General features: G+C 41.6%; 1 protein-coding gene across 2 annotated transcripts in view; it reads left to right on the top strand.

Annotated features, from left to right (window-relative positions):
- Positions 1–16,131, top strand: part of Acadsb (acyl-CoA dehydrogenase short/branched chain) — a 45,839-nt gene that overhangs the window by 6,027 nt on the left and 23,681 nt on the right. For both annotated transcript variants that reach the window (XM_021168602.3, XM_085841228.1), the window contains exon 2: positions 15,014–15,173. In XM_021168602.3, coding sequence (XP_021024261.1) covers positions 15,014–15,173 — 160 coding nt within the window. The remainder of the gene's footprint in view (positions 1–15,013; positions 15,174–16,131) is intronic.

Raw genomic sequence — 16,131 nt, 5'->3', positions numbered from 1 at the left:
TTGCATTGAATCTGTAGATTGCTTTTGGCAAGATAGTCATTTTTACAATGTTGATCCTGCCAATCCATGAGCATGGGAGATCTTTCCATCTTCTGAGATCTTCTATAATTTCTTTCTTCAGAGACTTGAAGTTTTTATTATACAGATCTTTCACTTCCTTAGTTAGAGTCATGCCAAGATATTTTATATTATTTGTGACTATTGAGAAGGGTGTTGTTTCCCTAATTTCTTTCTCGGCCTGTTTATTCTTTGTGTAGAGAAAGGCCATTGATTTGTTTGAGTTAATTTTATATCCAGCTACTTCACCGAAGCTGTTTATCAGGCTTAGGAGTTCTCTGGTGGAATTTTTAGGGTCACTTATATATACTATCATATCATCTGCAAAAAGTGATATTTTGACTTCATCTTTTCCAATTTGTATCCCTTTGATCTCCTTTTGTTGTCGAATTGCTCTGGCTAGGACTTCAAGTACAATGTTGAATAGGTATGGAGAAAGTGGACAGCCTTGTCTAGTCCCTGATTTTAGAGGGATTACTTCAAGCTTCTCACCATTTACTTTGATGTTGGCTACTGGTTTGCTGTAGATTGCTTTTATCATGTTTAGGTATGGGCCTTGAATTCCTGATCTTTCCAAGACTTTTATCATGAATGGGTGTTGGATCTTGTCAAATGCTTTTTCCGCATCTAACGAGATGACCATGTGGTTTTTGTCTTTGAGTTTGTTTATATACTGGATTACGTTGATGGATTTCCGTATATTGAACCATCCCTGCATCCCTGGGATGAAACCTACTTGGTCAGGATGGATGATTGTTTTGATGTGTTCTTGGATTCGGTTAGCAAGAACTTTATTGAGTATTTTTGCATCAATATTCATAAGGGATATTGGTCTGAAGTTTTCTATCTTTGTTGGGTCTTTTTGTGGTTTAGGTATCAGAGTAATTGTGGCTTCATAGAATGAGTTGGGTAGAGTACCTTCTGATTCTATTTTGTGGAATAGTTTGTGAAGAACTGGGATTAGATCTTCTTTGAAGGTCTGATAGAACTCTGCACTAAACCCATCTGGTCCTGGGCTTTTTTTAGTTGGGAGACTATTAATGACTGCTTCTATTTCTTTGGGGGATATAGGGCTGTTTAGATCATTAACCTGATCTTGATTCAACTTTGGTACCTGGTATCTGTCTAGGAACTTCTCCATTTCATCCAGGTTCTCCAGTTTTGTTGAGTATAGCCTTTGGTAGAAGGATCTGATGGTGTTTTGGATGTCTTCAGGATCTGTTGTTATGTCTCCTTTTTCATTTCTGATTTTGTTAATTAGGATGCTTTCCCTGTGCCCTCTAGTGAGTCTGGCTAAGGGTTTATCTATCTTGTTGATTTTCTCAAAGAACCAGCTCCTTGATTGGTTGATTCTTTGAATAGTTTTTCTTGTTTCCACTTGGTTGATTTCACCCCTGAGTTTGATTATTTCCTGCCGTCTACTCCTCTTGGGTGAATTTGCTTCCTTTTGTTCTAGTGCTTTTAGGTGTGTTGTCAAGCTGCTAATGTGTGCTCTCTCTAGTTTCCTTTTGGAGGCACTCAGAGCTATGAGTTTTCCTCTTAGAAATGCTTTCATTGCATCCCATAAGTTTGGGTATGTTGTGGCTTCATTTTCATTGAACTCTAAAAAGTCCTTAATTTCTTTCTTTATTCCTTCCTTGACCAAGGTATCATTGAGAAGAGTGTTGTTCAGTTTCCACGTGAAGGTTGGCTTTCTGTTATTTATTTTATTATTGAAGATCAGCCTTAGTCCATGGTGATCTGATAGGATGCATGGGACAATTTCAATATTTTTGTATCTGTTGAGGCCTGCTTTGTGACCAATTATGTGGTCAATTTTGGAGAAGGTACCATGAGGTGCTGAGAAGAAGGTATATCCTTTTGTTTTAGGATAGAATGTTCTGTAGATATCTGCCAGATCCATTTGATTCATAATTTCTCTTAGTTTCACTGTGTCCCTGTTTAGTTTCTGTTTCCATGATCTGTCCATTGGTGAAAGTGGTGTGTTGAAGTCTCCCACTATTATTGTATGAGGTGCAATGTGTGCTTTGAGCTTTACTAAAGTTTCTTTAATGAATGTGGCTGCCTTTGTATTTGGAGCATAGATATTCAGGATTGATAGTTCCTCTTGGAGGATTTTACCTTTGATGAGTATGAAGTGTCCCTCCCTGTCTTTTTTAATGACTTTGGGTTGGAAGTCAATCTTATCAGATATTAGAATGGCTACTCCAGCTTGTTTCTTCATGCCATTTGCTTGGAAAATTGTTTTCCAGCCTTTCATTCTGAGGTAGTGTCTATCCTTTTCTCTGAGATGAGTTTCCTGTAAGCAGCAAAATGTTGGGTCTTGTTTGTGTAGCCAGTTTGTTAGTCTATGTCTTTTTATCGGGGAGTTGAGTCCATTGATATTAAGAGATATTAAGGAAAAGTAATTGTTGTTTCCTGTTATTATTGTTGTTAAAGTTGGCATTTTGTTCTTGTGGCTGTCTTCTTTTAGGTTTGTTGAGGGATTACCTTCTTGTTGTTTCTAGGGCGTGGTTCCTGTCCTTGTATTGGTTTTTTTCTGTTATTATCCTTTGAAGGGCTGGATTCGTGGAGAGATAATGTGTGAATTTGGTTTTGTCGTGGAATACTTTGGTTTCTCCATCTATGTTAATTGAGAGTTTGGCTGGGTATAGTAGCCTGGGCTGGAATTTGTGTTCTTTTAGTGTCTGTATAACATCCGTCCAGGATCTTCTGGCTTTCATAGTCTCTGGTGAAAAATCTGGTGTAATTCTGATAGGCTTGCCTTTATATGTTACTTGGCCTTTTTCTCTTACTGCTTTTAGTATTCTATCTTTATTTAGAGCATTTGTTGTTCTGATTATAATGTGTCGGGAGGTATTTCTTTTCTGGTCCAGTCTATTTGGAGTTCTGTAGGCTTCTTGTATGTTCATGGGCATCTCTTTCTTTAGATTTGGGAAGTTTTCTTCTATAATTTTGTTGAAGATGTTTGCTGGTCCTTTGAGTTGAAAATCTTCATTCTCATCCACTCCTATTATCCGTAGGTTTGGTCTTCTCATTGTGTCCTGTATTTCTTGGATGTTTTGAGTTAGGATCTTTTTGCATTTTACATTTTCCTTGATTGTTGTGCCGATGTTCTCTATGGAATCTTCTGCACCTGAGATTCTCTCTTCCATCTCTTGTTTTCTGTTGCTGATGCTCGTATCTATGGTTCCAGATTTCTTTCCTAGGGTTTCTATCTCCAGTGTTGCCTCATTTTGGGTTTTCTTTATTGTGTCTACTTCCCTTTTTAGGTCTAGTATGGTTTTGTTCATTTCCATCATCTGTTTGGATGTGTTTTCCTGTTTTTCATTAAGGACTTCTACCTGTTTGATTATGTTATCCTGTTTTTCTTTAAGGATTTGTAACTCTTTAGCAGTGTTCTCCTGCAATTCTTTAAGGGATTTTTGTGCTTCCTCTTTATTGTCTTCTGCCTGTTTAGCAGTGTTCTCCTGCATTTCTTTAAGTGTGTTATTAAAGTCCTTCTTGAAGTCCTCTATCATCATCAGGAGATATGCTTTTATATCCGTGTCTAGCTTTTCCGGTGTGTTGGGGTGCCCTGGACTGGGCGAAGTGGGGGTGCTGGGTTCTGATGATGGTGAGTGGTCTTGGTTTCTGTTAGTAAGATTATTACGTTTACCTTTCGCCATCTGGTAATCTCTGGGGTTAGTTGTTATCGTTGTCACTGTTTAAAGATTGGAGCAGAAGCTGTGTTCCACTCACCAGCAGTCCCAAAATCCTGCGGCGGGGGTCGTGGGTAGCTGGCGGGTGTCAGGCAACCCTGCTCTCCCGCTACCCCTGCGCTGATCCGGCCGGATGAGGCCTATGGCCCTACTCAGGCCGGTTTCTGCTTCCCTAACTAATGCAGTCTCAGGTCCCGCGCAATTGGATTGGAGCAGAAGCTGTGCTCCACTCACCAGAAGTCTTAAGATCCTGTGGCGGGTGTTGTGGGTAGCTGGCGAGTGTCAGCCGACCCTGCGCCCCAGCTGCCCCGGTGCTTTTCTGACCGGAAGAGGGTTGTGTCCCTATGTAGGCCGGATTTCTCTCTCCCCAACCAGAGCAGTCTCAGGTCCCGCGTGATTGGACTGGAGCAGAAGCTGTGTTCCACTCACCAGCAGTCCCAAAATCCTGCGGCGGGGGTCGTGGGTAGCTGGCGGGTGTCAGGCAACCCTGCTCTCCCGCTACCCCGGCGCTGATCCGGCCGGATGAGGCCTGTGGTCCTACTCAGGCCGGTTTCTGCTTCCCTAACTAATGCAGTCTCAGGTCCCGCGCAATTGGATTGGAGCAGAAGCTGTGCTCCACTCACCAGAAGTCTTAAGATCCTGTGGCGGGTTTTGTGGGTAGCTGGCGAGTGTCAGTCGACCCTGCGCCCCAGCTGCCCCGGTGCTTTTCTGACCGGAAGAGGGTTGTGGCCCTATGTAGGCCGGATTTCTCTCTCCCCAACCAGAGCAGTCTCAGGTCCCGCGTGATTCACATTTATTTTGCATGACATTATAATATGATGTTGTCATCTGCAAAGTTTATGTTCAAGAACTATGACGTTCCAAAAAAGTATTACAAAACACTTATAATGGTGCTGTAGAAATGTCAGTGGTTGAGAGTGCCTCTGCTCTTACTGAGGACCTGGGTTCAATTTCTAGCCACCCATGTTTGGTGGCCTACAACCACCTATACTTCTATTCCCAGGGGAGCTAATGTTTCTGCTTCTTTGGGCACCTGTACTTACTGGCACAGTTACACCCATTCCACATAACTTAAAAATAAAGATAAACCTAAAATACACACACACACACACACACACACACACACACACACACACATCTCATAGTGTTTAAAGTAACTTGGTATTGGGCTGCATTCAGAGTCATTTTGGGCTGCATGTGTCTCTTGGGCCATAAACTGGATAGCCTTATTTAGATAAACACAGTGTTTCCCAATAAAGCAAATATGTTCTATATGTCTGCTTTTAGTTTAAAAAAAAATAGAGCAGCAAAAATACATGCTGTGTGTTAGATGATCCACATATTGACAGCACCAGAAAGTTTTCAAATGTTCTACCCTCTATAAACCCGGAGTGAGTTGCTAGTTACTAAGTCCTTTTAACTCCTTTTCCCAGAGTAGCTAACCTCACTGTTAAGACAAAGAACAAAAACCAGTTTTTACAAAAAACAAACAGCAAAACAAACAAACAAACACTTTCAGGCTATTGAGTAGGTTCAGTCAGGGGTGTCATCTGTAGCAATGCTGTCAGGACCTCCATCCAACATGACTGATGGTTTCATAGTCAACTAAAAATATTTGAAGCTAGAGGGCTTATTTGGGTTTCCCTCAGTTATCCCTTCTTCTCAGAGGAGACTCAACTGGGAGATGATTAAAACTTTAGAAGACTACAATAGTCTCTCTCATCTGCAAGGTGTGTTTTCCCAAATGCTCAATGGACACCTGAACTGTAGGTGAGACCAAAGCCTCTAATGCCCTTCCCACGTCCTGAGTGCCTGCCACACTTGCCGCTCTGTGCCCACTGCTTTTGTAGCTTGAGGTGCTGCAGTCAAGCAGGGATGAAGTTCTTTTTACTTTTGCACAGGTTCACAGATCATTTGTTTTTATGGTAGATCCTAGCAATCTCAACATCTGTTTGGTTTTGTTTTTCTTTCCTTATTAAGGTAAGAAATACTTTTCATTTAAAGGAAATCGTGCTTTCTCTGGCACACCCAACCAGCCCGACTTCTTTCAAACTTTGGAGACATTATTAAATGAAGTAAGTTATTTGAGCACAAGCACTGTTGTGATGCGCATTCTAATGGTAACATGGCTCTCTGTGCTCTTTGTGCTCACTGAGAGGCTGGCTCTGGAAGCAAGGTTGCCTTCTCCCCAATGTCTCTAACTGGGAGAGGGAAGAACAGCCCAAAAGTAAACTCATTCTGCCCTTGAGAACAGCTCAAGATAAGCCATTTTCAACCCAGGTTACTGTTGAATATGCTATAATGCAATAATTCTTACAGTGAGACTAGGAGGAGGTTCAGTGGTGCAGAAGCTCAGCCAGGGAGAGAGAGAAGGTGGAGATTCTCTCTAGGGAGGACTGCAGCTGACTGCCCCTTCTTCCCCAGCTGATTTCTGATGGATGCACTTGATTTGATGTTATCTATCTGCTGCTTGCTCTTTGTTCTTTTACTTGGAAATCTTACCCAGAGAATATTCTGCTTCGCCTAAGACTCTCAATCTGGAATTCTGTCTAACTGTTTAAAGGGATTCCTTGGCTGCTTGTTAGGTGTTGTCAGCCCCCTAATTTGATGACATCACTTTTTGTTTGCTTTCCTCAGTTGGGCTCCTCCGGTGTCTTGACTGGATATTGTGAGTGTCCAGTTTGATAATGTTTTGCCATCTGTCTCTTTAACTGCTACTCACTATTGTTCTGGTACCTTTTGCTCACTATATACTTAATAAATCACTTATTCAAAACCAGAAGAACAGCATTTGTGGATCATTCTCTGAACTGTACAAAGCAATTGCCACACTGCTAACAATCTGTTTGATAGCCTGGCTGTCCACACAGTTATCGCTGGGCCAGCTGGACAGAATAATATAATGAGAGACTTCCTTTGTACTCTGTATATTTTGCAATTTAAAACTGTACTTGGTTTATTTCTGCAACTCTTCCATTTAGTATTTTCAGACCACAGATCACAGGAGTGTGGAAAGAAAAGGCTGCAGATAAAGGGGGAGGGATAGGTTACTGAGAAAGATTCTTAGGAAAGATGGATAGTCCCAAGGACAGTCAATGGCCTGGGATGAGATATAGCTAAGTTCTGGGTCATTTTAGACTTATCCTGCTATTAATCATCCTTGTGTAATGCAGTCTTGGCAATATTGAGGACAAGTAGGCAATGTCTTAAGTAAGATCAGATAAGGCATCTTCCTGGTACGTTGCTTTGTGACCTTAAGGAGAAAGGAGCCAGATAGAGGAAAGGAAGTCGGTTATTGATAAATATTTCCAGAATAAACCAATTTATTTAGTTTAATTATCTGTAGTTTTGAGAAATCTAAGAAATGGTCCTTAAATGATATCCTGAATGTGTTACCTAAAACCTTCTTCTAGCCTTTTACATCACATTAAGAAGTTTCATCAGGTGATGGAGAGATGACCCAGCAGTTAAGAGCACTTACTGCAGAGGACGAAAGTTCTGTGGCCCAGCCACTTCAAGGATCTTACTCCCTCTTCTGGTTGACATGGGATCCTATAAGCACATGGTACAAATATACGCATAGGCTCACACACATAGAAACAAATGCAATTTTAGAAAAGAAGTTTTAACATTAAAATTTTTGTCAAGTTTTTGTTTGTTTGTTTGTTTTGTTTTTGGGTTTTCGAGACAGGGTTTCTCTGTATAGCCTTGGCTGTCCTGAAACTCACTTTGTAGACCAGGCTGGCCTCGAACTCAGAAATCCGCCTGCCTCTGCCTCCCAAGTGCTGAGATTAAAGGCGTGCGCCACCAATAAAATAGCAGAAAGTAATGAAACTGACACAAACCCTTTACTAAGATTTATTTTCAAAGAAATAAACATCACCCCCCCACACACACACAAACACTTCTGTCCTGTCCTCATAGATAGTAACTCCAGAGCTGATATATATACTTCAGTCCATTTCTTTAAGTATTTAGCACATCTGTGCTTTAAAGTTTATATAAGCATAATGTTTTTATACACTGTATAAAGTTTACCCTTGTGTTATTCAAATGTTGATATCGAGTTTCAATGCAGACATGGTTTTGTAATGCTTATACCAAGAATCTCTTGTCTCAGGTTTGTGTAAACAGTTTTTACCATTTCTTCTCTGCCTTGTCAATAACTGCTGATCACCCAGTGGCTGACCAGAATAGGGTGGGAAGTCCACCAACCAGAGGAAGGAGAAAGCGGGGAGAGGGAGACTCCGATCAGCGAGGTAGGATGAAGGATTTGCAGCTATAAGGAAGCCAGAAGAAAGGGGTCAGAAGAGAGATCATGGAAGCAGACCTAAAGCCCGAAGAGCCAAATCAATAATAATATGCAAATATCATAGGATGGGGCTAGGAGTAGCCAGGCAAGCATAGAAGATAAAGATAGATCATTTAATTGCTCAGCTATTGAGGTACAATTTTAAATAAATCTTGGTTTCTCTGAGTAGTTTTGGGGGACTAGCATAAGGTAAGGAAATACAGCTGCCAGATTAATTCTCTTAGTTTACATTTATATTATAATAATTCATTTATGAGGGTACATAAATGCTGCCATGCTGAACTTACATTTTTTTCTAATTGTATTTTTCCTCAGTATTTTTAAGCCTGGTTTGCCTTAATGGCCATGAAATAGTTGTATTGAATCAATATACCACAAAAATTTAACTATTCCTTCATTAAATTTAATTGGGTTTTAAATGTCTTACTTTTGCTAACTTCAGTATATCATTTGTCTGTGTGTACTTGTGCCTATGACTGCAGTAGAATTGCTGTGTCTTCCTATGAATATGGCATCTTAGTCTGTTTTATAATGCTATGACAGAGTGCCAGAGAGTGGGCAGTTTTTAAAGATTAGATGTTTATTCTCTTATAAACCTCTAGTTAGTCCAAAAGCAACACCAGCAGGTTAGATTGCCTGTGTGGGCTTCCTTGCTGAGGACTGCTTTAACCTCATATGACTGACTGACTGACTGACTGACTGACTCAAGGGAAATGAGTGGAATGCTGGGGAAAGCCTCTTTTGCAAGGGTAGGATGGCTTAGATATAAAATGCTCTACCTGGTGATGTGTTTTGGGAGCTTGTAGACCATTTGAGAGTTGGAGGCTGATTGGAAGAGGTAGGTCTTTGGGGGTAGTCTTGAAGTGTGTAGGCTTGCCTGCTTCCTGTCCCATCTCTTGCTTCCTAAGCCATCAGAATATAAGCAGTCTCGTGTTTCTGTCACCATACCCACAAGCCACTCCCACTAGCATGTCTTCAGTTACCTTTCCAGTGGTGTGGAAAGTATCCTCAAGCAGTGAGCCAAACACAACAAGTCTTTCTGTTGCTTCCTGACAGGTCTGTGGTAACAGTGAGGAAAGGAACTGGTAAATGGATTGAATTCTGTTCACAAGAGGGGGGCCTATTTTGGCCTTATCACCTCTAAGGGACCCCACATCTTGATTCCACTGTATAGCTTTTAAGTTTTAATACCTTGCATTTGGAAAATGCATTCTTCACTTAAGGAAAGAGGGTGAGAGGTAGTGAAAACTGGCTTTCACAACTCTCCTATAGGGCATTCCAGACAAAGGTTTGTGAAGAAAGGAAAGTTGCCCTTGACCCAGGAAAAGAAAAGCGACATTCTTCGAAGTATAAAATGTTGTTGTTGTTGTTGTTGTTATTTGTCTGTTTGTTTAGTAGAAGAAGATATTGGTAAGAATGTTTCCAGTATTGTAAAATCTGGTTTCAAAGATCAACAATGGGATCTGGGCTAGTTAAGGAGGGTTGTGAAGTCAGGAGAGAGACCAGAGGAAAAAATAGATTTGTTGATCAGCTTGAATATCTGGTGATATGTTCGAACACCATATTTTATGAGAAAAGCTGGGGGACAGCAATTGAGACTATGGTCAGATACAGAAAGACCTTAAGAGATGCAGTACTGAGTGACATCACAAAGCAAATGCACAGTAGCATTGTGTGGGAGTGGGGGGATTCATGGAATGTGAGAAGAGGTCATGACCAGAGTGTCTCTTAAGTTGGCCTCTGACCTGAAATCTTCTAAGCTCTTGATAGGTATTGGGTACAAAAAATATTTGTGATGTAAACCCATGTCTTAGGGTTTTACTGCTGTAAACAGATACCATGACCAAGGCAAGACTTATAAAAAAAACAACATTTAGTTGGGGCTGGCTTACAGGTTCAGAGGTTCAGTCCATTATCATCAAGGTGGGAGCATGGCAGTATCCACGCAGGCATGGCACAGGCAGAGCTGAGAGTTCTACATCTTCATCCAAAGGCTGCTAGTGGAAGACTGACTTCCAGGCAACTAGGGTGGGGATCTTATGCCCACACCCACAGTGACACACCCATTCCAACCAGGTCACACCTATTCCAACAAGGCCACTCCTTCAGATGGTGCCACTCCCTGGTCCAAGGATATACAAACCATCACAACACAATATAAGGACAGTTGTCCACTAGGGCATAACAAGGGTCAAGGGTAGAAAAGGATGCCTTTGATAGCTTTCCTGAGTCTTAAGAGAAATGCTCACCCTTCTTTGTTCTTCCTCCAAGAAGGACATTCTCAAGTCCTGAAGCCTTCTCAAGTTTTATTGTGACGTTCAGGGAGCCTCCCCTCCCCCTAGGAGGGAGACTGCGAGAACAGTTTCAGGAGGAAAGTAAAGCTACCCTGAATTTAAGGAAGGGGAAAGAGTGTTGGTTCTCTGCAGCCCCAGCAGCAAAAGCAGACTTTCCTCATGCCCTGTGTCAGCAGCTAGTACACACAGACACACCTCTGGATCCTTCTCAGAAGGAGGAGCCAAGAAGGAAAGCAGGGCAGAAAAACAATGGCTACAGGGAAGTGCAACTAAGAACTCACATGATACGTACTCACTGATAAGTGGATATTAGCCCAGAAACTTAGAATAGCCAAGATACAAGATACAATTTGCAAAACACATGAAACTCAAGAAGAACAAAGACCAAAGTGTGGACACTTTGCCCCTTCTTAGAATTGGGAACAAAACACCCATGGAAGGAGGTACAGAGACAAAGTTTGGAGCTGGACCATATAGAGACTGCCATACCGGGGGATCTATCCCATAATCATCCTCCAAACGCTGACACCATTGCATACACTAGCAAGATTTTGCTGAAAGGACCCAGATAGAGCTGTCTCTCGTGAGGCTATGCCAGGGCCTAGCAAACACAGAAGTAGATGCTCACAGTCAGCTATTGGATGGATCACAAGGCCCCCAATGGAGGAGCTAGAGAAAGTACCCAAGGAGCTAAAGGGGTCTGCAACCCTATAGGTGGAACAACAATATGAACTAACCAGTACCCCCCAGAGCTCGTGTCTCTAGCTGCATATGTGGCAGAAGATGGGCCTAGTCGGCCACCATTGGAAAGAGAGGCCCATTGGTCTTGCAAACTTTATATGCCTCAGTACAGGGGAACACCAGGGCCAAGAAGTGGGAGTGGGTGGGTAGGGGAGCAGGGTGCGGGGAGGGTATAGGGGACTTTAGGGATAGCATTGGAAATGTAAATGAAGAAAATACCTAATTAAAATAATTATAAAAAAAAAAAAGAAATTTCTCCTTTTGCAAGTCTGACTGAGTCTTTGCAAGTCAGCACTATTTCTGTAGTGTGTTCTTTGCCTTTCTTGGACTGTGAATGCAGTTAGGAAATACTCTAGGAGCATTTAAAATAACACTTCATTATGCCAAAGCATGGTGGAAAGTTGGTCCTCTCTAACACAGTGGCTAAATGTAACAAGAATGGCAATAGTTTTGCCAGAACATTCCACAGTCAAGCATTCTTAACTTTTCAGCACTTTGAGTGCAGCATATGTGGCAGTATAGTAAAAGTTTATAGACCTTTCCTCCAAATGTTTAAAATGCATAAAATAAAAGATACAGCGTTATAAAGGAAATCAATTATAATGAAACAGTTATAAAATGTCTTAATGCGATTGAACAGTGTGTGCTTTTAAATAGAGCTTGGCAGTCATTCTAATAGCCACTGTAATTTTGCCATAATGATGAACAAAAATATATTTCAAGATACTAGCACTAAATCAATGTGATATGAAAATGGCTGTGATTTCTTTTGGCAGAGTCATATTTATTGCTCGTATTACCAAAATGTGTTGCCCACATTCATAATTTTTAATGCTGTATTTTTTTGCTAGAGGTTAATGAAATAAATATGTAATACCTCAACCCTCCCCAAGTTCATGGACTTGATCTTTCTAGCCATAGTACATCAGAACTCTCTGGTCAGCTGAGTAGAAACAGATCATATGGAAACTAAGGAAAGGATTTGGCAAGGCATAAATAACCATTATCCCATTCAAGTAATAGTTGCTGTTCTGTACAAAAAAAAAAAAAAATGTGATGATGTGATACAGTGGGTTATAACTGCCGAAAATCATTTTGATAGAGTGGATACCAAAACTGCAATGACTGTGGTCAGTGTCAAAGCATAGGGACATTAGAAAAATCAACAGTGAAATCCTGGGTGTGCAGTAAAAGGCAAGAGGAGGAAAGATTTCCTTCCCTTTTGTACCATCTACCAAGAGGCTTACGTAATCTCTTATGATGCTTTGGCTAGAAATGGATCCCACTCAGCATTTAGTCTTCAGATTTTGTGATTAGCATCTTCAGTAACCTACCCTATGATTGGATGCCATTTTGAACTTTCTAAAACTTCATTTGCCTCTGTTATCTCCTCTGAATCTGAAGTAATTGTTGTGAGTTGAACTGGCATGTGCTTTGTCAGTAGCAATATTGAGACTAAGGGGCTTACACTTGTGTCAGCAGGAAAAATAGGTATTATTGCAAGACCCACTGGCTTCTTAAGTTTCTCAGCAGTGGGCTTTCTTTTAAAGATCAACGTAGGTGCTAAGGTGATATATTGACTGAGAGACAGAAAGAATTCTGTAGTGAGCTTAGTGAAGTAAATAACCTCTCCTAGAAATGAGAAATGTAGCCCAGTGTATTGCAGGCTTTGAAATGGATAGGCAAGTTTCACAGGCAGTTTATGGAGGTGGTTGGCTCATTCTTTCATTCTTTGGACTATATATTGAGGGCACAATCCAAGACTCCATCACCAGCACTGAGCAAAATTGCCCTTGTATTTATTTCTCTTCTGCTTCCATATTTCCACTTCTCCCATCCTTCCTTCACTCCTTGAATCAGCTGCTAGCACTTGCCTCCCTTCAGCTATTAGCAGCATGCCTTCCTGACTGTAGTTCCTTTACACTTCTCCTTTCCTGTTCTCTTTACTTTTTCTTAGACAAGTAAGAAACTTTTTCTTTGTCTCATCAAGAGGGAAATAATGTGCTTCCCCATCCTTCCTCCTAGCCTAGCATTCTTGTTACAATTCGTAAGTAGAGATAGTCACAAATATTGTCAAAGTCATAAGTAAAAATAGTCACAAATATTTATTAAGCTCCTGCTAAATGGTCATACTGTGATAAATCTTTTATATATAGATTGTTTTATTAATCCTCACAAGACTGCAAGAAATTACCTGCATTTTATAGTTATAGAAACTAAGATTGTGAGAGATTTTAAAAAATCACCTGTACCCCTTTGGCTTAATCACTGTTCTGTTGTTGTGAAGAGACACCATAACCAAGACAACTCTTATAAAAGAAAGCATTGAATTGGTGGTTTGTATACAGTTCCAGAGGCTTAGTCCATTGTCATCGTGGCAGGAAACATGGTAGCAGGCAGGCATGCAAGCAGGCAGGCAGGCAGGCAGGCAGGCAGGCAGGCAGGCAGGTGTGAGGTTGGAGAAGCAGCTGAGAGCTACATTTTGATCTGCAAGCAGAAAAAGAGAGCCTGGGCCTGACATGGACTTTTGAAACCTCAAAGTCCATACCCTAGTGCCATACTTCCTCTCACAAGGCCACACCCACTCCAACAAGGCCACACCTCCTAATCCTTCCAATAAGTTCCACTGTCTGATGACTAAGCATTCAAATATATGAGCTTACGGGGAACCACTCTTATTCAAACCACCACATCCTCCAAAACACAGTGAAATCCCTTGCCAAAATGGTATAGCTGTTATATGTCCACTGTTAAGGTTTAAGCCTGGTTCCTTTAGACTCCAAAGCTTGTCTCCTTAATCCTTATACTGCATTGTCTCCCCTTCTTGTCAGTGGTTACTCACAACTGGAGTCATCCAAGAAGTTAATGAAATGAGAAATGTATTTAGAGAATGAGTTCAGTGTAAAAACTTGTTTTCTAGTGGGTTAAATGGTAGCTGGGCCTGGAGATATGACTTAATGTTAAGGACATGCACTAGAAGATGGGTGTAGGGACACACATTCCTAATCCCAGGAGGCAGGGATAGGGGCATCTCTGAGTTTTGAGGCCAGACTGATCTGCCTAGAGTTCCAGGACACCTTGAGCTATATATAAAGACCCTGAAGAGAGGAGGAGAGGAGAGGAAGAGAGCACACTGCTTTCCGTCTCAGAGGACCTGAATTCAGTTGCCACCACCCTCATCAGCTGGCTCACATCATAACACCAGCTCCAAGGGGATCTGACACCTCTTGGCCTGTGTGGCCCTCATGTGCATAGACCTACATACACACAACATACATATACACAATTAAAAAGAATAAAAATAAATGTTTAATTAGAGGGCCTGATTATTTACAGTGGCTCATCGCTAGATAAAGGAGTCCCATACATAGTCAATGACTGTTCACTGTGTTTAAAAGACAATGACTTTAGTGGGGCATGGTGACACACACCTTCAACCCCAGTGCCTGGGAGGCAGAGGCAAGTAGATCTTTCTGAGTTTGAGGCTAGCCTGGTCTACAAAGTGAGCCCAGGACAGCCAGGGCTATTACACAGAGGAAACCATGTCTCAGAAAAACAACAACAACAACAAAAAGTGAATTTTAAAATGTACTAAATTAACCTCACTTATTTTAGAATATGGGTATAGGCTATAAGAATAAGTGATGTGAACTGTTCTTGCAGAGGACCCAGGTTTGGTTCCCAGCACCCATATCATGGCTCACAACCATCTAAATTTCCAGTTCCAGGGGGCACGATCCCCTCTTCCACTGGCACTGGCACACATATGGTATAAATAAACACACAGATGAAGACACACATACATATAAATAAGTAAGAATGGGTAATAGAGTTATTCCCAAGGAAACTAATGTCCCAATTGCTTTCCTCTATGCATGTGTCTTCTTCAATCGGGTCTGTTCCTAAAGCTGAGAAGAAACTTCCCAACCTGCTTGTCTTCTTGGAAGATTCCTCCTCATGTCCTCAAATCCTCACAACCAGAAGCTCTACTCAGTATGACAAACAATGCACTGGCCTTGGCACCTCTACAGACACTTACTGATGAGGAAATTATGATGAAGAAGACAGGTAAGTAAGCCTTCAACTTCACCCTGTTGCCCCTCTGGTCATGGGAAATAATACAAATCAGTGCGGGAGCTGTGCTCATCTCTGCGGTGGTTGCCCTGTTTAGGGGCATCAGGGTATTTGTTTATTTTTGAAGCAGGGTGTTGTTGTGTTACCCATGATGATCTCAACCCCCTGGGCTCAAATAACCTTACCTTAGCCTCCAAAGGATTTAGAGTCATATAAATGAGATTTTTCACATAATATTTTGGAAAGAGTAATATAAAAACAACAGCAGAATAAAGGGTTAGGTTACAGGTTAAGGTTTCCCCATCTCTCTTCCCTGATTCTCCAGCTCTTCCCAGAAACTGATTCATTGACAGTCTCTTCTGTAGCCCTGGAGTAAGGACATGATACTAACCATCCCACAGTGCACAGGGAAAGCATCTCCGAAACAAAGGCTTGCCGTCCCAGAACGTTCTTAGGACTTAGGTGGAGAAACCTTCCTGGGTGTGGTCATGCAGCTGTTAAAAGGTCCATGTTAGATGGGATATGCTGCTGTAGAAAGATAAGGTGTAGGCAGGGAGACAGCAGGCATCTGGCATGATGGTATATGCTTTACTCTCAGAACTCCAAGGCCAGAAGCAAGTAGCTCTTTGTGAGCTAAGGCTAGCCTGATCTCACAGTAACTTCCAGGCCAAGCAGGGCCACACAGTGAAATTCTGTCTCAAAAAATAGCAAAAAGAATAAGATGGGGAGGAAGGAAGCAGGGAGAAGGTTGAATGTGTGTCTTAGGTTGGTTTGGGTAATGGAAGTGAGCCGGTAGGTAGAGCGTCTGGGCAGAGGCATACTTGGAAGAGAAGCTTTCAGAAGGGACACATGAGTTTAAAATCAGTTACCTGTGGGGAGATGAACTCTAAATCCAAGGTAGGAGAACACGGCTTTCGCTTTTCATTTTATGCCTTCCATAGTATTTTACATT

This window comes from Mus caroli, unplaced genomic scaffold (genome assembly GCF_978045245.1).
Source record: "Mus caroli unplaced genomic scaffold, Mus_caroli_1 scaffold_8, whole genome shotgun sequence".
In the NCBI taxonomy this organism is placed as follows: Eukaryota; Metazoa; Chordata; class Mammalia; order Rodentia; family Muridae; genus Mus; species Mus caroli.
The sequence above is the reverse complement of the archived record's forward strand: the minus strand, read 5'-3'. Positions and strand labels throughout refer to the sequence as shown.